General features: G+C 48.2%; 2 protein-coding genes across 12 annotated transcripts in view; one reads left to right on the forward strand and one right to left on the reverse strand.

The window, feature by feature from the left end:
- Positions 1-8,423, reverse strand: part of FOXP3 (forkhead box P3) — a 19,214-nt gene extending 10,791 nt beyond the window's left edge. For 4 of the 10 annotated variants that reach the window (XM_070464260.1, XM_070464259.1, XM_070464258.1 and 1 more), the window contains exons 1-3: positions 8,337-8,423; positions 4,809-4,844; positions 4,495-4,665 (exon numbers count right to left, since the gene is read on the reverse strand). In XM_070464260.1, the coding sequence (XP_070320361.1) occupies positions 4,495-4,506 (12 nt within the window). In that variant the 5' untranslated portion in view covers positions 4,507-4,665; positions 4,809-4,844; positions 8,337-8,423. The other 6 variants (XM_070464257.1, XM_070464252.1, XM_070464253.1 and 3 more) reach the window with 5 other exon arrangements.
- On the forward strand, positions 7,915-23,338 carry PPP1R3F (protein phosphatase 1 regulatory subunit 3F). Of its 2 annotated transcripts, none has more exons than XM_020876693.2 (4): positions 7,915-8,989; positions 18,360-18,412; positions 18,630-18,709; positions 21,568-23,338. In XM_020876693.2, the coding sequence occupies exons 1-4, from the start codon at positions 8,001-8,003 to the stop codon at positions 22,861-22,863; spliced, it is 2,418 nt and encodes an 805-aa protein (XP_020732352.2). In that variant the 5' UTR covers positions 7,915-8,000; the 3' UTR covers positions 22,864-23,338. The 2 variants fall into 2 exon arrangements, with proteins under 2 accessions (XP_020732352.2, XP_020732351.2); XM_020876692.2 differs by having other exon boundaries at positions 7,918-8,989; positions 18,627-18,709.
- The last annotated feature ends 1,647 nt before the right edge of the window (positions 23,339-24,985 follow it).

Genomic DNA, 24,985 nt, shown 5'->3' on the forward strand with positions numbered 1-24,985 from the left:
CTGCCACTGTGTCTCTGTGAGGGCTTCATGGAGTCCTCCTGCCCATCTCCTGGCCTCTATCTGCCCCCTCTGTATGCTGGGACGGGGAGGGGTGTGGAGTGGATGAGGGCCAGGGGCCTTGTGCTCGGTGTCTGAGTGAGCGGCTAGGTGTCTGCAGGCCTTTGATTCGATAACTGCCCTTCTATACAGGGGAATGGCTGGAGACAGGGATACAGAGAGACAAAGAGAGACAGAAACAGACATAGGCAAATTGAGAGACCCAGAGGACAAGAGCTACAGAGAGAGATGGGAGAGACATGGGGTGGGACAGAGAGAGACACTTGGAGAGAGAAACAAAGAGAATGAGAGAGAGAATGAGAGAGGAGAGACAGTGAGGACGAGCAAGGAACCCACAGGAGCAGAATGTCAAAGACAGAGAACAAGATAGACAGAAACAATACAGGGAGATGGGGAGAGACAAAGAGACAGATAAGAGAGACAGAAAGAGACAGAGAAAGAGAGAGAGGGAGACGGAGAGAGAGAGATGCTCCAAGAACGAACAGTTGTTGGTCTCTGGCTGGAGGAACTGATCCTTTGTTATTCCACAATAACAAAGGAATAACAAAGGGCAAGGTGCCAGGGCTTTCAGTGGGTGCTACATAGGAGCGAAGAGCAACAATCACAAAATGCTGTGGCCCTGGCACCAGAAGAGACACTGAGGAATAGAACAGAAGGGGAAAAGCTCAAATACAGACAAACGTCTACAGAGAATGGAGTTGTGATGCATGTGGCATTTCAAACCAGGAGACACTGAAAGAGACTGTTTAACAAATGTTTCTGGGATAATTAAGGGGACAATAAAGTTAATGACTGACCAATCCATTTTCCCACCAACCCCACCCCTGCCCAGTGTGAAATGTCACCCACATCATATCACCCACATCATATACCCTAAAATAAATTCCAGATCTATTAAAGGGATAAATAATAATATCTTATATTGATCTTGGGTTTACTGTATGCCAGGCCCTATGCTAAGCATTTAAGAAGGTTGAGAGATTTAATCCCTGTAACCACCGTTTGAGGTTGGTACTATTATAACCATCACAGTACCTATGAGGAAATGGAGGTATAGAGAGGTTAGATGCCTGGCTAAAAATCACACAGATTGCCTGGGCTGAGGTTGGGTTTGTCCCAGACAGTCTGGCTCCAATACCCACACTCTTAACCTCTAAGCTAAATGGAAAAAATGAAGCCATAAAAGAGAATAGAAGCCAACACAGGTGAACATTTATCTCATTTTCAAGTGGGAAAGGACTTTCTAAGCATAAAACCAGAGACAGTAACCACAGAAGAAAAGACTAACCTCGTTGACAATATAAAAACATCATAAGCATCACAAAACAGCAGAAATAGAAAAACAACTTCAGCAAATGGTGAATTGAAAGAGAATATTTGCTGTATATGTATGGCTGAGGGAAGGTTAATATCCTTTTATATAAAGAGCTGTGACACATCAATAAATTAAAATAATGACTAAGGACATGACCAGACAACTGGGGGGAGAAAAGCACGAATGGTCAACAAACAGTATAAATTATCAAAAGGTGCAAATTTCAACAACATGGTAATATTTTTCTTACCTGTTATGTTGAGAAAGGACTAAAAAACGATAATACCCACCCATGGTTAGCTCAAGTAGAGGGAACATAAAACAGGACAACCTTTTGGGAGAACAATTTGTAGAAAGGGTCAGAAACCTTAAAAATTCACAAACCCTTTGCCCTAGCCGCTCGACTTGTAGGAATCCAAGGGATTAATTAGGGATGATTATGGGAAAAAACTAGAAACAACCTGAATGTCCAAAAATCAGCACTTGGTCAAACCAGCCGTGGTTCACACCAATGTGAGGATAGTCTGGACAGTTATAAAAGATAATTTTATGTTGAAACATTTTTCAGTGACCTACAAAAATGTTATTCATTGAATAAAGCAGAAACAAAATCGATAGCCAGTTAGCATGATTCTAATTTGGTTAAAAAAAATACTAACAGTTAACACTCAGTGAGCACTTGCTAAGCCTGCAGAGACGAGGTCACACTGACCCTGAATGATCTGCTCTGTTACTGGACATGGATCCTGGCCATACACACACAGGTGTGCACATGCACACACATGGCCATACACACACACACAAACCAGGTCCTAAGGGTATGACCCCGCAGCTAAACCATGGTTGACAATGGTGTGAAGTGCCCCCCAGGAGGCTCTTATCATGCGGTGCAAGCACAAGTTTATGTTAAGGGCTCAGCCCAACCCAACTCCTCTTTTGATCAGGGCAAACAGAATTGAAGCTCATTCTTGTAAAATGTAAATGTCCTTCTCAACGTTACTTAACACACTGTTATTAACCGCTAACTGTACAAAGTTCTGTGCTAGACGTTGGGGTGCGGGGCGGCAGGCAGGGAGAAGGCAAGACGAGTGGATAGGAAAGGCGGTGGGAGAGACGGAGGAAAGGAGACAGACGGAGTGTGGTCGGTCAAGATGGAGGAGACAGCAACAGGGGAGATGGTCAGAGCCAGAGAGAGACAGAGGGATGGAGATTGTGCATTCCAGGAAAGACAGAAAAAGAGTGGGGCAGAGAAACATGAAAAGAACGAGACAGAGAGGGATGGGAGGTATCAAGAGAGAAGAGCCAAAGAGATGCCACAGATGTAGTTGAAATTTCCAGTTTCACTTGGATAGTATTTCAAGTTGTTCAAAGCTCTGCAATTCAAAGACTGGCAGTTGATATATTTAAAACATCTTACCCATCCACACATTGAGCCATTTATTTATCTTTGCCTCTGCCTCAGCACTGATTAAGTGCTTGATCTATCAGTCTTCTGGCGTTTGTTATTACTATTATTACTGTAAATAATACCTTACCTGACCAGGACCACAGGAGCTGTGTGCGTCTTGACAGTCCCCAAGGGCCACCAATCCCCTCAATGCCTACCTCACTGTCGTCTCTTCCGTTGTACCCACATCTGGTGGGGGAGAGTGGGGACACTCACCTTGGTGAACTGGACTGACAGAAAAGGATCAGCTTGGCTTGTGGGAAACTGTCACATATCAAAACAACTTTGCTTTTATACCGAGAAGAAAAACCACGGTGTGGAAGCCACAGACCTCTCTCTTCTAATAATCCAATTTTTTTTCGATGAGTGTGTACGCTGATAATCACGGGGTGGGGGGGGTTCTCATAGTTTTTTTTTTCTCTCTCTCTCTCTCACTCGCTTGCTCTGTTTCTTCTCTTCTTGATTATGAGACTTAAACGGAAATTTTGAAATTTTGGGTTTTTTCTTTGCCCTTTACGAGTCATCTGAAAATATGATTTCTTCCCCTCACTACAGAGGTGAAAGGTATCAATGAGATAACAAGGCTCATGAGAAACCACAGTTTTTAAAACAATTGTGTAGAATTAGAAAAAAAGGGAATAGAACTCAAATAAATCACAGGGGCTTCTCAGGTAAGTAGAGGTGCTACTCCGTGAGTGAAGGGATATGTGAGGGTCTCCGAGGAAAGGGAGAGATGAACTACAGGCTATGCGTGGATGGGAAATGCCAGGGAAAGAAATTAAATAGGGTTGTATTTCCAGAGGCCTTGCTCTGGTCTAGGTCTGTTTACCCTTAAGTGGAATTGACATGGTCATCACGCTCTTACTGCCCAAGGATGGGGAGCTCTGGACGTTCTTGCAACCCATCTTCTCACTGAGGGTGAGGGGCATGGAAGTTAATTCACAGAGAAAAAATGCAGGGAGTCCCTCCCTACCCCCTCACAATTCACAGAATCCAAGAGTCTGGGAATCACTGGCTCCCAGAATCCACTGAACATCACTGAATGAGGAAAGGGAGAAAAGTCTTGCTTCATTATATCTTAGGGCCTGAGAACTCTGACCCAGAGGCTACACTACCAGGAAGGTCCCAACCAGGCCCCAGTATTAACATATCTATCCTCGCAAAGCCTGGAGAGGCCCGTTGGGACCCCAAACTTCTCATGGTCAGGTACATCATGTTCTGATGCTTCTGAGGCCCTCAGCCTTTGTAATTTTCTACTCTGACAAATCCCTGTTTCTAAGGATTTAGGATTCCAAATATCTATCATCATCCCCATAGCTGACAGGTATCTCAGATTTTCCATGTGCCAGGCACAGCACCGAACACTTCTCACAACGGATCACATTCAATCCTCACCACAGCCCTCGGAGATCCATCTGTCATCACGGCCGTTATACATATCGGGAAAACGGAGACATGAGGTAGTCCGGCAATGTGCCTGGGATCACAGAGCTGGTGAATAGGGGCCCTGTGTCCCATTGGTGGTGGCGTTTGAAACCTCCATGTTTCCTTGAGCACAATGGTCTCACGTTTTAAACTCTAGGCTGCAATGACAGGGAAGTTCTGAGATTTGGAGATTCTTCAGGGGGCTTGAAGGTTTCGGGTTGTCCAAGACTTGGTGGCTGCATTTCCTCACCTCAGTGAGCATTCCTTCCAATCAATGGTCAACAGGCGTGCGCAGCCCCAGGGGCTTCTCCAGATAAGCCATGGCTGAGACTCTCTGCCCCTGGCACTCCAGTGCTCTGCAGAGCCTAGGGTTCTGCCATCCAACGTCTACTCCAACCCGTCTGCAAGACTGGCTTCAGGCCTGGGGAACAGAAATTGAGAAGAGCTTATTCACATGGTATAAACCTCCTGTCCAAGACCCACCCACCCCTTCACTTCTTTTTCTCCCCATCACCTCCCAAGTTGTCAAAAGGAGGAGAGCCTCTTTCCTCCACTCAGACTTACCTTTCTGGAAAAGTGCAGAGGGGCCTGGTGGCCTGGCTTTGTAAAGACAAGAAAAAAAAAGTGAATAGAGAAAAAAGATCTAAAAAAAAAAAAAAAAACCAGCCAACAACAACAATAAAGAAAAAAAAAACCGAACTCTCCCTACCATTAGTTCAAAACAATTTCACTGGTTGAGGCGCTTGAGGTGGTAGGACATGTCTGAGACCCAAAGATGGCCCATGTGTGCCGAGCAGCCAGGGGAGGCACCAAGTGGGGTAAGGTCTCAGGCTGGAGGCCTTTAGGGATCCGGCATACAGCAGGAGCTTAAAAGATGTGGCATGTGGTTAAGAGCAAGAGATGGGGTGAGGAACGTGCTTGTCAGGAAGGAGTCTGACTTTACGGATGTCCCCTTGCTCCTTGTGGACTTGAGGGGTCTGAACTATATAACTATAAACCAGGTCAGTTCTGGAAGCTGAGGCTCCATTCCCTGCCCCAGGACCTGTTCCCTCCTGAGAAAGGGGGCTCTTTTTTCCCTTTCAGAGTCCAAGGTGTGGGTTGCATCCTCCCCACAGGGCCCCTACCCATCCTCTCACTCTGTGAGAGGAGCACCAGCAAAGGAGGGAGAAGGCTGAGTGAGAGGTGATGCTGCTGCTGTTGGGGGCCAGGACTCATGCACAGCGAGGACCAAGGGGTCAAGTGGGTAGAGGCCGGGGTCACCACCTCTCTGCACTGGACTACATCCTCTCGCAAGGGAGGCTTCTGTGGGAGAGGGGACAGGATTAAATAGAGAGGTTGGCAAAAGTCCGCAGAGAAGTGGGCCTTTGACAAAGATTTGAAGGAGGTGATGGGGGAGTCATGTAGATGATATCTGAGCAATTCCAGAGGAAATAGCCAGTGCTAAGATCCTGATGTGGGAGTGTGCCTGATCTGCTCAAAATATACCAAGGAGGTCCGTGTGGTTAGAGTGGTGCAAGTGAGAGAAAGAGGGGTGGGAGTGAGGTAAGAGAGGGGATGGGGGGAAGGGGCATTGAACCATACAGGACCTTATAGCCCATGGTAAGGACCTTGGCTTTTACTGAGTGAGTAGGAGGCCATGGGAGGGTTGTGAGCAGGGGAGAGATGTGAACTGTCGTAGGATTTAACAGGATCCCTTTGATTGCTGAGTGTAGAATGGACTGTAGGAGTGAGGGTGGAAGCAGAGGCATCAGTGAGAGGAAGGCTACTGAAGCAATCCACTTGACTGATAATGGTGCTGGCAGTGAAGGGAGTGGGAGAGGGCATATTTGGGAAATATAGCAAATGGAGAGCTGACAGGATTTGTTGAAGGATGACAGTCTTAGGCCAGACCAGGACACAAAGGAGTTACTGGACTGCTTAACATCTTGAAATTTTAGGTGAGAGAAAAAAAAAGTTCTATCTAGTTTAAGCCCATATTATTTTGTGTGGGTTTCCCTGTTATTTGCAACTAAACATATTAGTTCCTGGCCAATGACCCTATCCTGGACACAGACCTGAGGAGGGGAGCCAGCCAGGAGAACTGCCTTTCTCCTAGGGATGTTGTGAGTCAGAACCTTCCATACAGTGGGTGTTCAGAAAATCCTCCCAGGATGGAGGGAGAATGTATGAATGGTCATGTTCAGTGGACACAAGCTATAATTCCGTTCCCACAGGAGGCAGGGTCTCAAAGTAAGTGTGGAAGGGGAGTGAGAGGAGTTCATTAGACGACCAAGAAGGAGCAGTACTCTTGGAGGAGGGAACAATAGGAGTAGAGACCCAGGACAGAAAGAAGGGAAGTGAGGCCACTGTGGGGTGTGGAGTTTGAGTCAGGCAAGAAAGACAGGGCTCTGATTTGTGATTACATTAGTCAATGTCTGCCAACATGCCCAACCAACTCCTGGATGCATACAGTCATCACTCAGTGTTTCTGAGCTGGAGTTAGAAAAAGCTAATCTTCCCCACAAAGCTCTGACTCTCATTTGGCCATTCACTCAAGAATGATGCCAAGTCTGGAGAATAATGAAGATGATAGTCAGGGGTATTAGTGGCTACTGGTACCGCTCAAGTAAAGGCTTGGATCTGGGTCGGGCAGGCCCAGTAACTGACAGGAGAGGTCCGTTTTGCCTTCTTAGGTTTCACGCGAGAATGCAATCTAGGTCTTCAGGGGCTCTGGGCATTCACACTCCTGGGGCAACACGGAGTCACAGAGGATTAAGGAGAATGTAAATTCATCTATCAGAGGCGTACTCTTCCTAAGGGCTGCCTACATTCTACAGATCAGTGGCCTGATCACCCTATAGCTCAGGCGGCCTACGCACTGTCCTCTTCTCTGGCCTCCTTACTGGCTGTTCATCTCCTTCACAACACCTAAAACACCCCAGTTGGTTCTGCTGTTTGCAGTCCCGCCTCCGGGTCCTTCTACACCTTCTGGTTTCGGCATTGGTTCATCCCATTCTAGCACTGCCCTTTGCGGTTTCAACTGCTTTCACTCTGGCTCCCCCATTGGCTACCCGGCAGCTCTTCCTTGCTACTTCACCGCCCACCCCATTGGCTCTTCCCCTCCCCTCCCCGCGGAGGCTGCTGACACCACCTCCTGTTCACCTTTTTTAGCCTCCTTATTGGTTACTTCTGCCCTGGCACCGCCCCTTGAAGGCGTAGTGCACTTACAAGACTCTCTATTGGCTCACTGCAGCTATTATCGTCATCCTCTTACAGCACCAGCGCGCGGTTCCCCATTGGCTCCTCACTGTCTCTCTCTTCCGTCCCGCTACCTACGCAGCCCACGGATCTCCTACTTTTCTGGCCTTTCTGTTCACTCCCTGCTGCCCCCATCGCCTGTAGCCATTCCATTTTCCCCGCCACACCAGCTCACACTTCCCCATTAGCTATCCTACGTCTGCTCTTTTCATCCCGGGCCCGCACCCCCCACGCATTCAGCCTCTCCATTGATTCCTCGAGAATCCCGCCTCCTACACCGCCCACTCTCGGGCATCCCCATTGGTTGTGTGCTTCCCCTGCACGCGCTTCATCGCCTACGTCACGCATGCGCGGCTCCCCATTGGCTCTCCGCTATACCTGTCTTCGTCTCACCGCCTACGTCCCCCGTGAGTCGTAACCCCCCGCCCGCGCTGGCCTTCCCATTGGCTGCCCGCCCCTTCAGGCCCTGCCCCCGCCGGTCCCGCCGCCGGTGCCGTCGGTGCCGCCGCCGCCGCCAATATGGCGCGCACGGCCCCTGTGGAGCCCCCGCTGCGGCATCCCGCGCCCCCCTCGCTGGCCTCGGGCGAGCCCCGCACCTCAGTAGAGGCAGCGGTGGCCCCGCGGAGGGTGCTGTTCGCCGACGAGGCCCTGGGGCTGCCGCTGGCGCAGCTGCGCCGCTACCGGCCGTGGGGCGGGCCCGGGGCGGGCAAGATGGCGGCGGCGGCCGGGCAAGATGGCGACGGCGGCGGGGCTGAGGACGACGATGGCGAGGATGGGGATGAAGGGGAGGAGGAAGAGGAGGCTTGCCCCGAGCCCTTGCCGCTGTGCCCCGTTCCCGCTGGCGGGGGGTTTTACCTGGTGCCCACATTTTCGCTGCCGCCCGCGCCGGGCCGTCTGGAGCGCTTGGGGCGCGTCATGGTGGAGCTGGAGGCGCTGCTGCCGCCTCCCGGAGCAGTCCCCGGGGGTGCCGGGGTGTGGGTGCCTGGGGGGCGCCCGCCAGTGCTGCGAGGGTTGGTCCGCGTGCTGAACCGCTCTTTCGAGAAGGTGGTGCACGTGCGGGCCTCACACGACGGCTGGGCTTCTTTCTGCGACCACCCAGCACGCTACGTCCCGCGCAGCCCGCCGGGGGCAGGAGCGGGAGGACCAGGAGCAGGAGATCCCATCTTGGATCTGGGCCTTGGCCTGGGCCCTGGCCAGGTGTCCGCCTCCTCGCCCGACGACGGTGGCCGCACCGACCGCTTTGCCTTCCAGCTGCCCTTTGCTGAGGGCGCGGGCGATGGGGCGCGCCTGGACTTCGTGGTGCGCTATGAGACCCCCGAGGGCACTTTCTGGGCCAACAACCACGGCCGCAACTACACAGTTCTGCTCCGGATTGCACCCGCTCCCATTCCCACTGATGCTGAAGGGCTGCTCCAGCAGCAGCAGCTGGAGCCACAGCCCGAGTGCCAGGGCCCCGTGGAGGCTGAGGCCAGGCAGCTGAAGAGCTGCATGAAGCCGATGAGGCGCAGGTAATGTCTGCCAGCGCCACCTCCGCCAACGCAGGGCTGTGTTTAGGATGGAGGACAAGCATTCCAACAACCCTCAGGCCTGCTCTCCAGGACAGGGAGGAGGGCACGTTCAGTCAGTTAGTCAAAGAGTAATGGAGACCAAACATGTGCTAGTTCGTGTTTTAATTACTGGGGTTTCATTGATTTATTGAGGTCCACTGTAAAGTCCTGAACAAGACAGACATCTTCCCTGCCCTCAAGGTTCATACAAGCTTTTATAATCGTGGTTTGAAAAAACCCACAGGTATATAAGATACATTAACTGCTGAGAGAAAAGTAAAATAGAGTAAGGGGATAGTTCGGGAGGGAATAGCTGCTTTAGGCAGGATGTTTGGGGAGGGCCTTTGAGGGAGTGAATCCTGGATGCTGATAAAGAGTTATGTACAGATATGGGGGGGGGGGAGTTGTAGAAAAGGGAACAGGGAGGACTTTCTGAGTAGGTGCTGTTTAAACTGAGCCCTGAATGCTCAAGAGGAATAGCTATGCATATGTAATGGAAGCAAGGGTGTTCTAGGGAGGGAGAACAGCAAGTGCAAAGGTCCTGAGGTGGGAATGAACCTGGTGTGAATGAAGGATAATGTGCTGGAGTGAAGAGAACTGCAGTGATATGGTAGTGTGGACCAAGGGTGTTGCCAGTGGGAGGCGGGGAATCTGATCCCCATTTGATGGAGCAGGAGGCCAGGGTTCCAGAGGAAGAAACTGGTTGAGGAAGTGATGGCGCCTGGCTTTTCCAGTTCAGCCATGTCTGACCTTGAATCCTGTGCACTCTTTCCTGCTTTGCTCTAATATAGTCTGATATCTCCTGTGGAGTTGAGGGGCTGAGCCCCTGCTTTCACAGGCAAGCAGTGCCTCTGGCAGAGGCAGAACCAGATGGGCCTGGACTGGAAGCTCTTGATCTTTGTTTTTGCTGTACCACCTGTGACGGACCATTCAGGTCCTGGGAGAATGAACCTGTTAACCCCAGAAGGTTTTGATATGATTCTCCTAGGTTTTCTTTATCAAGTCGCGAGTTCTTCAAGAGTAACAGCTAGGCCTGATTTTGAGGGGAACCACCTAAGTCTAACCTGGGATAAGTAGATTCTCTGCACTTGTGGGAAATGCATACATTTCCCCGCTCTTGGGAGGACTGGAAATTGGAATGGGAAAATGCTTTTTGGATCTTGTATATGCTTGATCAGAAGCCTCTGGCTGCAGCAAGATGTCTGTGATTCTGGCAGGGTCTTAGGCTGTGAGTGGTTTGAAAGGTCTAGCTTGGGTCTGGTGTGCAGATGTGCCTGGGTAAGTGAGCAAGCAGATAAGTACCCACTTACCATCTAGTGAGCCCCACAGTAACCTGAACAGGACAGGCAGCAAGGCTGTCCTTACAGTGGTAAGAGTGTGGATTCTGACATCAGTGCCTGAGTTTAAATCCTGGTCCTGTCTATTAGCCTTGTGACCTTGGGCAACTCATCTCACTGCACTGTACCTCAGTACTCTCATCTGTAAAACAGATAATTATTGCACATACTTCACAGGAGACGAGTAAGAGCATTCGGAACTGAGCCTGGCTTTTAGCGGGGCCATATAGGTGTCAATATTAACACTTAGGAAATCACAGACAGTTTCTTGGATTCCGCTCCCTGTCTCTGCTCTGCTCGTCATCAGCTATGTAGCCTTGCATCAGTTTCTTCATCTGTGAGCCTCAGTTTTCCCATCTGCTAAAGGGAAGTGACAGTCACTTTGGTGCTTGGATTGGATGCAGCAAGCATGGGCAAGGTAACAAGCATGGTGGCAGCTTCAAAAGATTGACAGTGGCCAGCATTTACTGATTTCTGTGAAAGCTTCGAGTTTGTTCTCTCGAGTCTTGCTGTGCATGCTGTGTGCTGTAGATGCTATGATTATGCCCATTTAATAGAGGGGAAAACTGAGGTAGCTCAGAGAAGTGAGCCAACTTGTTCAACTATACTCAGCTAGTGACAGGACCAGGGAGGAGAGATAGGGACTTTTTAAAAAACTACTGTTCCTCTTGAAGGCCTGATAGGATTCAGGGCAAATTCTACATTTTACTCCTGGTGTTTCTATGTTTCCAGCATGTCCTTCTTTCCTTTTATCTTTTTTTTTTCTTTATTGATCTTAAGTGTAAAGCTCAATAGATTTTTACATATGTACGCCTTTGTGAAACCATCACCTAGATCAAGATAATTGAGTTGTTCCAGTGCCCCAGAATCACCTTCATTTCTGTCACTTTTCCCAAGTTGTCATCCCAGGCAGCTGTTGTGGGAGCTCTGTCTAAGACGCGACAGTTTGGGTAGCAGAGTTTGGTCATTTTAGAATGTGAAAGGAAGGGAACAGAGAAATCAAAAGCTTGCAGGGCCAAGGTGGGTGGAGAGGGTGTTTTTCTTTTAAAATACATGGGTGGTTTTAAGGAGAAATTGAAGCGGCCCGTTCAGACAATTGTTTTGGTATCTGGCCCCAGGTCTGTGGTTCCTAACATGACTTGTGATATTATTTTAAGTGGGCAGATGGCTTTTGATAGCTTCTTTATCTTGATCTCAGCTCTTGCAAAGGGGAGGTTGGTGCTCATTGCAAGATCAGCGATGATCAGTGATAAGATTTTCTTTGTAGGTCGGTGGCTTTCTTGGCGAGTACATTTCAACTTATTATTGTTTTAAAACCTGGGTGCTGCCGGTGACATGGAGCGCTGTTGAAGAACAGCCACTCCCTGCGACCCAGCCCTCTTAGGAGGTGGTAGAGGATCTTAGGGGCTAGCCTTCTGTGGAAGCCCTGTCATAGAAGGCTTCCCATTGAGAAAGTGTTGGCTGCAGGCCCATTGTGCACCAGCACAGCCACATCATGTTGGGGCATGGGAGAAGTCTGTGCTAGCCCTTGGGATACAGCTCAGAAACTGAAATGGCTGCATTCCTCAAGTTGCTGGACTAGGCTTTTGATAACCCTCAGGCTTAGAGATGACCCATCAACAAGCATTTATTGAAGGCCTGCCATGTGCTGGACACAGTGCTAGGTTCAAATAAGGCAAAAACTGCAGACTGGTGCTAAGTTGTCAAAGGGTTGGTGGTGGAAGTGGGTGGGAGGGGCAGGGATGGAGGACTTGTTGAACAAGACCTGGCAGAGACCCTGCAGAGTATTTGTGTGCACAGTCTTATCTAATCCTTTCAACGTTCTCTGTGAGAAAGAGTGTTTTCTTCCTTCTTTTCTGGATGAGCAAACTGAGGCTCCCAGAGTCCAGAATCCCAGGGCCGGTGTGGGGAGGAGAGTCTTCCAGGTTTTCCTTGACATACACACTTGGGAAGTGTCCTATTCCTCTTAAACATAAAGACGAGGAGGGCCTCAGCATGTCCTTTGAGCGCCTCCTGCCTTCTCCCCTAGTCTGGCCTCCAGGTCTACTTGTGTCACCTCACGCCATCCTTTGCCTTCTGAGTTTCTGTCACTAGGGTCTTTCCAAGGTGCTTTGCCCTTTCCTGCCTCAGAGCCTTTGTCCCTGCTGTTTCCCTCACCAAGAATGTTGGTCCTGTGCCCCTTGCAGTACCTCATTTTGATCCTTCAATTCCCCTCCTGGAAGACTGTCCATCCCAATGACCTCAGGCCCAGGTCTTTTTATAGCACTGATCAGCCAAGCAGGCAAGCCCTGATAGAGACTGTCATATAGCAGAGCAGATGAGCATTTCCACAGATCCAGGATCACTTTCCACCCTGCCTGGCAGTCCTACTATATTCTGATCCACTCTTGTCCCTAAAGTGACTCTTTTGAATGTTCTTTACTTTTAGACGTCCTGTTTCAAAAAAACAAGTAGAAACCATAAGAATGAAACTCCCTATGACTTGTATCCCCCAAGCCTGCAAACTGATTTCCCACCTTTGTGTTTCCTCCCTTAGACCAGTCCCCTACTTACACTCTGGGTTCCATTTTTCTGCAACTTGCTCCAGAACCTGACCTAATCAGTTACACTTTATCTTCTGGCAGCTTTTCACTGCCCTCCTCAGCTGAGCCTCTCTATTAGCCTTTATACATGCCAGCGCCTCTACTGTCTTAACTGTATGTCATTTGACCACTTCTGTGCATGCTGCTCCTGGCTAGCGCCCAATCACCTTTTTCTCCTTCACTGTTGACCCATCTCTGAAGAGGTACCTACACCTCTCTACTCACTTCTGCCCCTGCATCTACCAGATTCCACAGGGGTATTTTTGTGCTCTTGAAGTGATTGAGCACTCCTATTTAAAATACTTTCTTTCCTTGCCTTGGAACCACCCTCTGCTGCGTTTCCTCTGAACTCTCTGGCCCTTCTCTTTCTCTCTGCTCTTTTCTTCAGCCTCATATGTATTATCTCAGTACCTCTACTTGGCTGATGTCCCAAAGATGCCTCAAACTCTCCTCGTTCAAGATTGACTCCATCACCTCTTCCATAGAGTCCTGAGCAGCCCCTCACTCCCCAACCCCTCCATTGCTCATTTTTCTTCTAAGCGTCCTAAGCCCTCTCTGACCCTGTAGTCTGGGCCAAGGCTCCTTGTTCTAGGGCATTCTTTCCTTTTCTGAAGGCCCTGGCCTCAGTTTGTACTTAGACGTTCATTAGGGGATTATTGGATGACCCTTTCTGCCCTGCTAGACTGTAAGCTCCGTGAGGGGTAGGGACATGGTCTGCTTTTGTTCACCACTGTATTCCCACAGGGCCTGTCATGGTGCCTGGCACTTAACAGGTGCTCAATAAATGTTTGTTGAAAGAATGAGTGTGAGTATCTTTTTTTTGATATATTCCTGCACACTGACTTGTAAGCCTTCTAGTCGGATTTGCTCACCATTTTGTCTCCAGGGTCTGTCCCTGGGCTGATGCACAGTAAGGCCTCCATGATTTTTAGGTGTACCTGCAGGTGAATGAATGGGGACCTGACTTGCTATCCGAGTTAGCAATTAGGACATCAGAACAATCAAAGTTGAAACAGGACGGGCTAGGGGTCATCTTAGTTGTCTGGAGAGTGAGGATTGTAGTGGGAAAGTGATCCTCTTATTCCATGAAAAACTAGTAGGGCATCATGGTCAAGGATGTGGGCCTGAGGCCACATTTTATGAAAATGGTACAGCCGGGATCTGAGCTGGCAGCTCTTGCTCAGGGACCCCAGTTCTCAACTGCTGTGCCAGGCTGGGTAATGGGTCTTACCAGCTGGGCAAGTTTCCTTCCTCTTCAGAGCCTCAGTTTCAGAAATTGGGAATTTGGAGGGGAGTACTGTTGGTTAAGCACTTTAAAGGCAATTTCCAAATATTTCCTTAATCTGCCAAACAGCTCTCTGAGGTAGGTATTACTTATACCCTCTTCACAATGAGGAAACTGAGGCACAGAGAGGTTAAGTAACTTGCTCTAGGTCACACAGCTGGTAGGTGGCAGAGCTGGGGTTATTCAAAACTACATGTCATGACCCTTTATTGAGATGTGAGATCAGTTTATTGGATTCCAACAAACATTAAAAAACAGCATAGAAAACAATGAGTGCATCACAACATGTAGTAAAGGTAAGTGTTCAAAGAACAACTGGTTTTCAGATATATGTCTATATGTTTACACATGTATGAGCGTGTGCTGGGTTATGATGTAAAATGTATCTCTTACTGTGGGCCACTGCAAAGTGAATAGAGGCATTGCTTTAACAGAAACTCATAGCACAATAAACTGCTCAGCTTCCTTCCTCCACCCTACTGGGTTGTCTGTAAGTTCCAGAACTGACACGCACAGCTGGGGAAGGCAAAGCAGTGCCCCATGTAACTTGGCTTTCATAGCCTCCTTCAAACCCCATTGAAAGCAGATGGCTCAGGGTAACTGGGATTCCAAGTATCTCGGGCAAGTTTCCAAAGCCACCTGTCCCCTTGGAGAGTCAGCATTATCTCTGGGCTGACTGCATGGGAGCTGGAGTCTACTGAGTTTCCCTTTGGGTTTCACTGCATGACCCACTTTGGGCTGGCCAGGTTCTTTGAAAACACGAGTGTTGGGGGATGCTCTCAGAGGACTTGGTGGTGGTGGTAGTGATATGACATCCCTAAAAGTCTGCTTTGCTCTTCTCCATGGGGGTTGTCAGCCATCACTTGCTCACTCACTGTGTGACAATGCACTTTTTTGTTCTGTCTTGGCTGGCCTAGGCTGGGGCCCCCAGCAGCTCTTTCTAAAACCCCACTCCCAGTCTCAGCTGCCATCAGGTCAGAGGCCATTGAGTCTCCTGATGGCAGGAAGACTTCTCACGCCCAGGAGACAGGCGTGCAGGCCTAACATGGCCCCTTCTAGGCCACACTGTCTTGACTAGCTCTCAGGAGAGCACCCAGAAGATGCATGCCCAGGATGCCCCCCGATCTGTGTGCTCCAGCTTGTGACTGCTCATAACCCTTAAGGTGATACCATGTGGCATGTGTGGGGTTGGTGCCAAAAGGGCAGGTTTCCTTCTCAAAAATTAGCAAGCACACTGGAGGTACAGTTTTGTTCTTAATCTCCCTCTCCATTTTTCTAAGAACCCCTTTTCTCTGTTACCGATTAGTGAGTCAGTTTACATTTGTACTCCCATTTCTTTTACTATCCTCCTTTTGATTAAAATCCTAGCTGCCTCCGAATATTTACTGTGAAAGACAGTTCAAGGATAGTTTTTTTTTTAGTGTTTTTTTTTTTTTTTATGGCCCAAAGTTTTGAACTGTCTTCAAAATGGAGCGTTCTTTGGATGTTATCAGAGTGGTGTGTAGTTAGTAGTGTGTATAGACAGTTCCTTGAGCCTCAGTTTCTGCATTTGTGAACAGTTTCTGCAAAAGGAAGGGTATTGCTTTGAAGGATAGATATGAAGGTTTTCAGATGACTTAGGTGTATCAGTGAAAAGGGTCCATGGTGGAGGAGGAGAACTATAGACATTTGTACCTCCTGCTTTCATTTCTCTGATGTCGGAGGAAGGGAGAGTGACCTGTGTACTTCTGCTGACTTCGTGGATCTTGGGATTGGCTGAATTTCTTGACCCAATTTTTGGATGTTCTCCCTCTTCTCACCCTCCCTGGCTGTGGAAGAGATGTTCTGGGGGCAGAAGAGTTGTTATGTCTTTGTTTTTCTTCTCTCTCTTCCTTCAAATGGACCGTGGAGTTCTTTCCCTGCTGGTTGCTGCATGCTGAGTTCCCCCTCTTATCTCTCATATACACCCAGGGCTCTAGAGTGGCTTTTAGAAACCTGATGGTTGTGTACATGCACTGGGCCAGATGGCAGGGGAAGGCTGGCTTAGTCCTGCCCTGGAAGGAGGGTTGCCTCTCTGTTTGTTTGTGGGTCTTAAGGATGCTTGAGAAGACACTAGGAAGATGACATTTTCTTTAATAAAGGACTACATTAGTAAAAGAAGTCAGCAGAAATTGTGTTGGGCCACAAATCCAAAGACCTGGATTTTCAACCTACTCAGGGGACTGGTGCAGGACCAAGCCAGTTTGCTCTAAATCCCCCTTTCTCATCCATGAAGTGCAGGAGATGATGGCTGAGCTCCTAAAGTCACCCACTGTATGCCCTGTAGTCTCTGATTCTGGGAGGTGTGAGCCCCAATCTGTGGAGAAGGAGAGATTGTCCTTTCTGGATCTTCCAGATCCATGTGCATTGTTCAAGCTTCCTCCCCATCTTCCAGACTCGATCCATATGCATTGTTCAAGCTTCCTCCCCAAGAGTGCTAATAAAAAGCAGTTCTTTCAGCCATTTCTGTATCTGGTGGTCTCCTAGCCACATGTCCCACAAAGGCAGGGAAACTGAGAATGACAGTGGGGGCAAAAGGCAGATCGAAAGCAAAGCTTGAATGAAGGTGGAGAGAGGGATCTTGTCCATTATTGCTGCTTCCTATCTACTCTGGAAAGGATTGGAGATGGGGCTGTGGTAAGATCCCAACCTCCCTCGTCAGTTTGTTGGTTGAGAGCACAGACTTAGGAGCTGAAAGGCCTAGGTTTCTATCTGCATGACTGAGCTGTTTACTTGGCTTCTGTTTCATCATCTGTAAGATAAGGATAAGGATAAGGATAATAATACTGTCTACTTCAAAGGAATAAAAGTATCTCATAGGGTTCTCATGAGAATTAAGTGAATACATGTGAAGCTATGTGAAGCTATGCTATGAAGTACCATAGTAAGCAATATATTCAGGTCAGCTAGTGATAATTCTGTTTCTATAGGTAATTGTGAAGATAATTGATTATATGTTTTCAAAAAAGTTGCAACCACTTCCGGAAGTGTCAATATCATACTGTTACTTCTTAGAAAGAAAAAACATCTGAGCTATTGCCTCAGCTCTTCTCAGGTCTCCACATGATTTTAGTTTATGGTTCCCTCATTGGAAACAGCTGATACTCATGAGAACAATGATTTCCACATGATCCTCGTGCCCTCACCTGTGGTAGGGACTGGGTGAAATACACTTGGTTTCTGCCACTCAGACCTTGGGTCAGACTTGCCTGGCGAAGGAGGAAAAGACCAACAAATACTTATTCAGCCCCTGCTCTGTGCTAGGCCCTGGTGTCTAGCTTGAAGTCCTCATTTCCCATGACTGCCCTGTGCTTGGTGTACACATCCTGGCTCCTCTGTGCTCCGTTTTAAGATGAGGAGGTGAGGTTCAGGAAGGTTAAGTATACTGCCGGGCTGATACAGTGATGGGTGGAGGGTTGGCGGAGGGACCTAGGCCTCTGTGACCTCAAATCACTGCCTTTTTTTCTGACCTTCCCGTTTTCCATTTGCTTCCTTCCTTCCTGTTGCTGTTTCCTGTGCCCCACAGTCCTCACTTGCCATTTCTTGGAAAAGATGGTTTCCTCCACAGCCAGAAATATACCCTAGAGAAATAATCCAAAATGTTCATTAAGCTATGTCCAATGGTGTCTGCTGAAGTCTGCTTTGTGAGAGCAAGATGAAAAAACAACCTAGCTGTCCAGTAGGAAGGGAATGACTATGTACGTTAAGGTCAGCCCATGTGATAGAAGCAGTAAGCAGCCATTTCAGATGGTTACAAAAGTATATAATTCTGCTGCTTACTGTTAAATGGACAAAACCAGCTGCAAAATTTTGCCTGTAGAATCTAAATGATTCGTAGAATGTGTGGAATGAAATTTTCCAGAACAGTAATGGTGGTTGCCTCTGGCTGATGCATGACTTTTCTCCTGCTTCCTTACACGTTCCTGTATTTCGTCAGTTTCCTAGTGAGTGTGTTGACTTTATGACCAGAGGATAGAGAGAGGCAGCAGAAGAGAAACTGCAGCTATCAGGTGAGGGTGGGCCAGCAGAGAGGCTCAGAAAGTGCCGGTAGGTGGCAGAACTGGCCTTTCAGGGCATCAGATCCATGCATTTTCTCCTCCGCCCCACAGGCCTAACGAAGAGCTGAAGATGAAGAGAGCGGACGATAATACCCCTGCTGTGGGTAAGCAATTGGCAGGCTGTGGGAGTCTTAGCTTATATTTACCATTTCTATCTTCCTCGCCTTTCTCCATAAATTAAGAGGCACCCTCTGCCTTAGATTGTCACAGAAAGCTTCAGAGGCAAATCTGACAACTGGCTAGAAGCATATATTTTCTTAATCAAACCAGGCCAGTTCATATACTTGCCTGGCCCCAACGCTGTCCTCCTCTTTCCAGCAGAGCGTCCTGATGTCCAGGAGACAGTGGGTCCCTTGGTGGCCCCCACACCTCTCCGTCCGTGGCCCCAGATGACACTTCAGGTAAGCAGACCTGGCAGCCTCTGGATGAACTGCCCGATGAGAGGCTGGGTGGTGGGGGCTGACTTGCTCCGGGTCAACCCACGTAGGAGTTTGTTGCTGTTTAGTCGCTAAGTTGTGTCCAGCTCTTTGTGACTCCATGGACTGCAGCACACCAGGCTTCCCTGTCCTTCACTATCTCTCGGAGTTTGCTCAAACTCATGTCCACTGAGTCGGGGGAGACCCCCAAGTCAGAACTTGGTGGCGGAAGGGTAGAATGCAGTTATTTGCCTGGGCTTATAGAAATGTCATTTGTTTAGCAAATGTTTATTGAGTGCTTGCTCTGTGCCAAGCACTGTTATGGACACTGGTAACACAGTAATGACCAAAAACACTGTCTTCATGGGGCTTACTTACATTTTAGTGGAATGAGACATGATAAAACAAAGTAGTAGTTAAAATATATGGAATTTTACCAATTAAAAAACAAATTTTAAAAATACGGTATTTTAGATGATGAGTGCTAAGAAAAAAAAATAAAGGGATAAGGAGAGAGAGTGTGTGGATCTGTGTGTGGGAGGGGGGTTTAGAGGAGGGGAGATGTTTGCAACTTCAGATTGGGTCGCCAGGGAAGGCCTTAGTGGTCAGTGAGATTTGAGTGAAGAGCTGAAGAAAGTGAAATAGTGAGGCATGTGGATAACTAAGGGAAGAACATCTCAGGCTAGTGCAAAGTCCCCAACCAGGGCTGTGGCTAATATGTGTGAGGAGCGGTGAGGAGGTCAGTGCAGGGGAGCGGCAGGAGGTGAGGTGAGAGAGGTTGGGGAGGACAGATGGTGTGGGACCTCAGGGGCTGTGGAGAGGACTCTGGCCTTTACTCTAAATGGCAGGGGAACAGAGTGGGGCTGTGATCTGACTTAGGGTTTAGCAGGTTCCCTCTGGCTGCTTTGAGGAAAATAGACTGTGGGGTTGAGGGCAGAAGCTGGGGGACCCTTAGGAAGAGGAGGTTACTGCAGTGGTCCAGGTGAATGATGCTGGTGCTGGCAGGGAGAGAGATTCTAGAGATGTAAGTGTGTGTGTGTGTTAACTTTTTATTATAAAGATTTTCAAACGTATCAAAGTAAAGAAACCAGGAATTCCCTGGCAGTCCAGTGGTTAGGACTCCATGCTTCCACTGCAGGGGGCATGGGTTTGATCCCTGGTCAGGGAAATTAAGATTCTGCATGCCATAGGAGCAGCCAAAATAATAATAATAATAAGGAAACTAGTATAAGGAATCCACATATCACCCAGCTTCAACAAATTATAGCACATCCATTGCTACTTTTTCTATACTCCACCCACCCCTTCTTCTTGCCTTCCCTGTGAAATTATTTTGGAGAAGATTTAGACATTATGTCATCCACGAATACTTCAGTTTGTATTTCAGAAAATTAAGCACTCAAACCCCCCCCCCACAATGCATTGTTCCCCCTCAGAAGATTAACAGTAATTCCTTAGTATTACCAAATATTTAGTCAGTGTTCAAATTTCCTTATATTGGAAGTGTTTTAGGGTCCAAACAAGGTCAGCACATTGCATTTGGTTGATGAGTCTTTTTAGAATTTTAAATCTATCTTACAATTTGTTTGTTGAAGAAGACTTGTTTGGCCTATAGAGTTTCCCACAGTCTGGATTTGGCTGATTGCATCCATGTGGAAACACATTTCTACTTTATTTTTATTAATTTATTCTATTTGATCTAACTCCAGGAGTTGGTGATGGACAGGTAGGCCTGGCGTGCTGCGATTCATGGGGTTACAAAGAGTCGGACACGACTGAGCGACTGAACTGAACTGAATATTAGATTTAATTAATTTATTAATCTATTAATTTTTATTAAATAAATTTATTAAATCTGTTATTAAAGCAAGTTAAATAGAATCAATTCTATTTACTTCTATTTCCATTTTATTTATTAGCTGGAATTTTTCTCTAAAGAAAGGCTTTTGCACATCAACTATTTGGCTACCTTGAGCATATATACATTGAGGATATATGTAGTTTGTATAGAAAAAGCTGGATAAATATTTAAAATTTTCCCTTTCATTTACCAGTTTTCAGAAGAAATGAACAGCAAAGGTGACCAATTAGGGATTTAAGTTTTGGGGTGGCATTATTAATATAATGAATTTTAAACATATTTGATGAGTTTCAACCCATTGCACCTATTTATTTATTTTGATAATAAATTGAACTGCATAAGTTGAACTGTCTCTGGCCAGTGGGAGTTTATTTTCACTGGCTCCAGACTTGTTATGACACATCCCCAACATTCTTTGAGCACTTTCTCACATTCTGGTATGTCAATATGTCACAACCTCGTCTTGTGCTTTTCCTGCCCCAGACTTGAAAACAGTCATTTATTTCAGGATCCCTGGTTCCTTTTAGTGGAGAATGGTATTTAGAAACCAAGATCTGGGAGCTAGGAATGCTTGTTGCTACTAGACTGGTCATTGTTTCTAGGCCTTGTCAAAAGACAGTGCTAGGAAATACAATTTTTTTAAAGAGAAAATACATGAATTCATATGGATGTCCTGGATATGTTTTGGAGGTCAACCAATAGTTTTTACTGATAGTTGTTCACCAAATATTGGTGCCCACTGAATTCCTTAGCTTTATGATCTGCAGGGAGTTCCCTTTTATTCCATCTATTTTAATATAGGCATAGTCTTTGGAGTTAAGGAAATTATAGTTCTTTAAGGAGTTTTCATCTGGAAACACTTGTGGGGCTGGGTGCAGGCTGTCACCAGTTCTCACTGTCTCTGCTTGTTTCCCTGCCTCCCCTGCCTCTTCATTCCCTTCTCTTTCTCTCCCCTCCCCCCTCCTCCCCTCATGGTTTCCAGGTTTCTGAAGTTACACTGGCTGGCAGACCCCCAGAGGAAGGTGATGTCACCAGAAGCAGCCCGCCTGTGACTTTCACAGAGGTTCCCCAGGCGCCGGCCATCAGGATTCCCCTCTCTTCCTCTCTCTGCGGCCTGGGTCGCTCTCCCCGGGACCAGGCCTCGGGGCCCGATGCAAGTGAGGGGGCAGCTGGGCCTCTTCTGGAACCGAGCCAGCGACAGATGGAGGCCACGTGGGAAGTATCCAGCGAGAATGGAAGGGGCCGAAAAGAGCCCTTAGTGGGAGCTATCATGGACGAGCCTCCCAGGGGGCTGGAGGTTGTGAGTGGGTTGGAGGAGCTGCTTGGAGAGGACACCATCGACCAGGAGCTGGAGCAGCTCTACCTGTCCCACCTGAGCCGCCTGCGGGCTGCTGTGGCTGCTGGTGGGGTGGGAGGTGGTGGGGAGGGCCCCATAGATGGAGGGGTGTCCCCCAGCCATCCCCTGGGCATACTCACAGACCGCGACCTGATCTTGAAGTGGCCTGGCCCTGAGCGGGCCCTGAACAGTGCCCTGGCTGAGGAGATCACGCTGCATTATGCCCGGCTGGGGCGCGGTGTGGAGCTCATCAAGGACACTGAGGACCCTGATGAGGAGGGGGAGGGGGAAGAGGGACTCTCCATCATACCCTCCAGTCCAGAAGGGGACACCCCTAAGGAATCACCTCCAGAAATCCTCTCAGGGGCCCCTTCTGTGGTAGCCACTATGGGAGATGTGTGGCTCCCATGGGCAGAGGGTTCTGGATGTAACAGCCCCGTGGTTCTGGGTGTAGAGGGTCAATTCAGTGGGGCTCCAGAGAAGGGGATGAGCAAGGACTCTGACTCTTTGCATGTGAATAGGATGATATCTGGGGTGACTGGGTTCTCAGGGGCCACAGAAGCCCAGATGGAGTTTACCAGTGGGCTGGGAGACAGGTTGATTTCTGTCTCTGGCCAGGAGCCAGCCGCTCTAGTCCTGCAGGGGCAAGATCTCTCCCTCCTTGGTCCCTTAGGGACTGAAGTCTGTCCTTCCAGCCTGGCCAGGCCCCAAGTAAGCCCCCAGGATGAAGGGGATTCAGGCCCAAGCCTTGAGCCCCCAAAGAGGTCTCCTACCCTGGCAGACCCTGCAGAGAGTGTGTGTCTATTGCCTCCCCAGCTCTGGGGACCCCTGACCCAGACTCTGGGGGTCCTAGCTGTGCTGGTGGTGGTCCCTGTGGCTCTGAACAATGGTATGTCCCTCCTGGTGCTTGCACTGTGCCTCTCTCTGGTCTGGTTCTTGTAGGAGCTGCTTGTGAGATGAGCAATAACAGGTTTCCCCTCTCTGGGGAGGGGCAGCCCCTGCATCACCCCCCCCTCCCCAGAGGGTTCAGATGGGATGTGTGGTCTGTTCAGTGAACAGTCCTTTGCTTCTGAGAATGCTCGACTGGAGAGAGGCCTCTCTGTCCCTCAGCTCTCCAGTCAGTACAGGGTTCCTTGTGGCAATACCAGTGGCGAGAAGTGGCATGGGGGGATGGTATAAGAACTTGCAGAATGGAATTGGGCATGTCCTCCCCTCCCACCCCACCCTCAAGCCTGTATTTATTTTTGTATAATTCTCTGGTTGAGGGAGAGTGGTCATGAGCTGGTCTTGGGGCACAATTACCCAGAGATGTATTTATTAACAGCCAACCTGTGCAACCTGCTGGAGCTTTATTTTTAATTTAATTTATATAGAGTACCTATTATTATACGCCACAATAGAACTCTATGAGAAACGATGTGTCTGTTGTGCAGTGTTTTCCTCTTTGGGCCTAAATGTGCAGGGTGGCCACGATCTGTGGAAGGACCACAGTGGAGAGTGGGTGGGGGTGGATGGGTGGGGTGGGATATGGTCATACCTGCTGCTGCTGCTTCAATATGTCCTTGAGGTTCTTTGTCACCTCACCTTATGGTACTAATGTGTAGTCTGGTGGTCTTGCGGGAGTGGGGCCAGATCCTTTGGTCTTTTCCACCTTCTGCCAGGGAGGGAGGAAGAATGGGGGCCACATGAGTGTTTGATGTCACACATAAGACTCTATGACACATGGCCAGCTGTGGATGAGGGGATATTGGTTGTGAATCAGCCACAAGGTTTTGAGGTTAATGAAAAACAAAAACAGCCTTTGACACTAACAGGGAGAGCCCTCTGCCCTCAAGATTGGGATGGCCTCAGAAAGAACAGAGGACTTAATATGTCATAGTAGAGTTTCTGTCCAAGACATTGCATTCTAACTCAAAACTGGAAATCCAGAACATTTGAAAAAAAGGATAGATGTATATACTGCATGCAAATGAAAAACTCTATATAGCAAAATAAAACACCATATATTTATTTATTTGCCTTCACAGCAAAACTTTATGTCATCTTTCTTTAGTCCTTCTCCAGGGCTCCAGTGCTTTTCTGAAACAGCCCCAATTGGATTTTTTTGCCTAGCCACTTCAGCAAAAGTGCTGAAGACACTGATGATACTCACATTATGCTATTGGCAGACCTATGCTATCTCAGACCTCATCTTACTTGATTGATTGACAGTATTTGACACAGTGGACCATCAACTCAACCTTGAAATCCTTTCTTCACTTGGTTTCCAGGATACCACACTCTTGTAAGTTTTCCTCTTTCCCCACTGACCACTCTTCTAGAACAGTACCTGGCACATAGTAAGTGTTCAATAAATACCTTTTGAGTGAAATAAGTGAACAAACAAATGTATGTGGGGCAATACAGAGACGTAGCTAGAGAACTTAGCTGATCATTCAGTGGTTACAGCTCACTTCAGCTCCACAAGTGTTGATGTGTGCTCTGCTCTAGGACATAGAGGAAGGGGCCCACAGTCTAGTTGGGGAGACAGACACAGAGGAGGTTAACACCACAGTGTGGTTAGAGCATTAGCAGCAATGGATCCAGTGAGCTGTGGGGGCCCTAGGACAGATGCTCAGTCCAGTGTAGGGACTCTGAAAGCCTTCTTGGAGGATGTGGTGCCTGAGCTGCATTTTGAAAAACAAGAAATGGGAAGTTTGTGGCAGTTCAGTGGTTTGGCACTTTCACTGCCACAGCCCAAGTTCCATCCCTGGTCAGGGAACTAAGATCCCATAAGCCACTTGGCACACAAAAAAGTGAACAAAACTAACAATAACCCTCCATTTCCCCTACAAAACAAGAAGGAATCCAACATGTGATGAAGGGAAGAGAGGGCAGTCCCATCAGAGGGAATAGCATTGCTGAGGTCTGGAAGTAGAAAACAGCTTGTTGCTGTTCAGTTGGTAAGTTGTATCCAACTCTTTGTGACCCCATGGACAGCAGCACACCAGGATTCCCTGTCCTTCACCATCTCCTGGAGTTTACCCAAGTTTCTCTGCCAAGAAAATAGCTGTGCGTGCTGTCA

This window comes from Odocoileus virginianus, unplaced genomic scaffold (assembly GCF_023699985.2).
Source record: "Odocoileus virginianus isolate 20LAN1187 ecotype Illinois unplaced genomic scaffold, Ovbor_1.2 Unplaced_Contig_22, whole genome shotgun sequence".
NCBI lineage: Eukaryota > Metazoa > Chordata > Mammalia > Artiodactyla > Cervidae > Odocoileus > Odocoileus virginianus.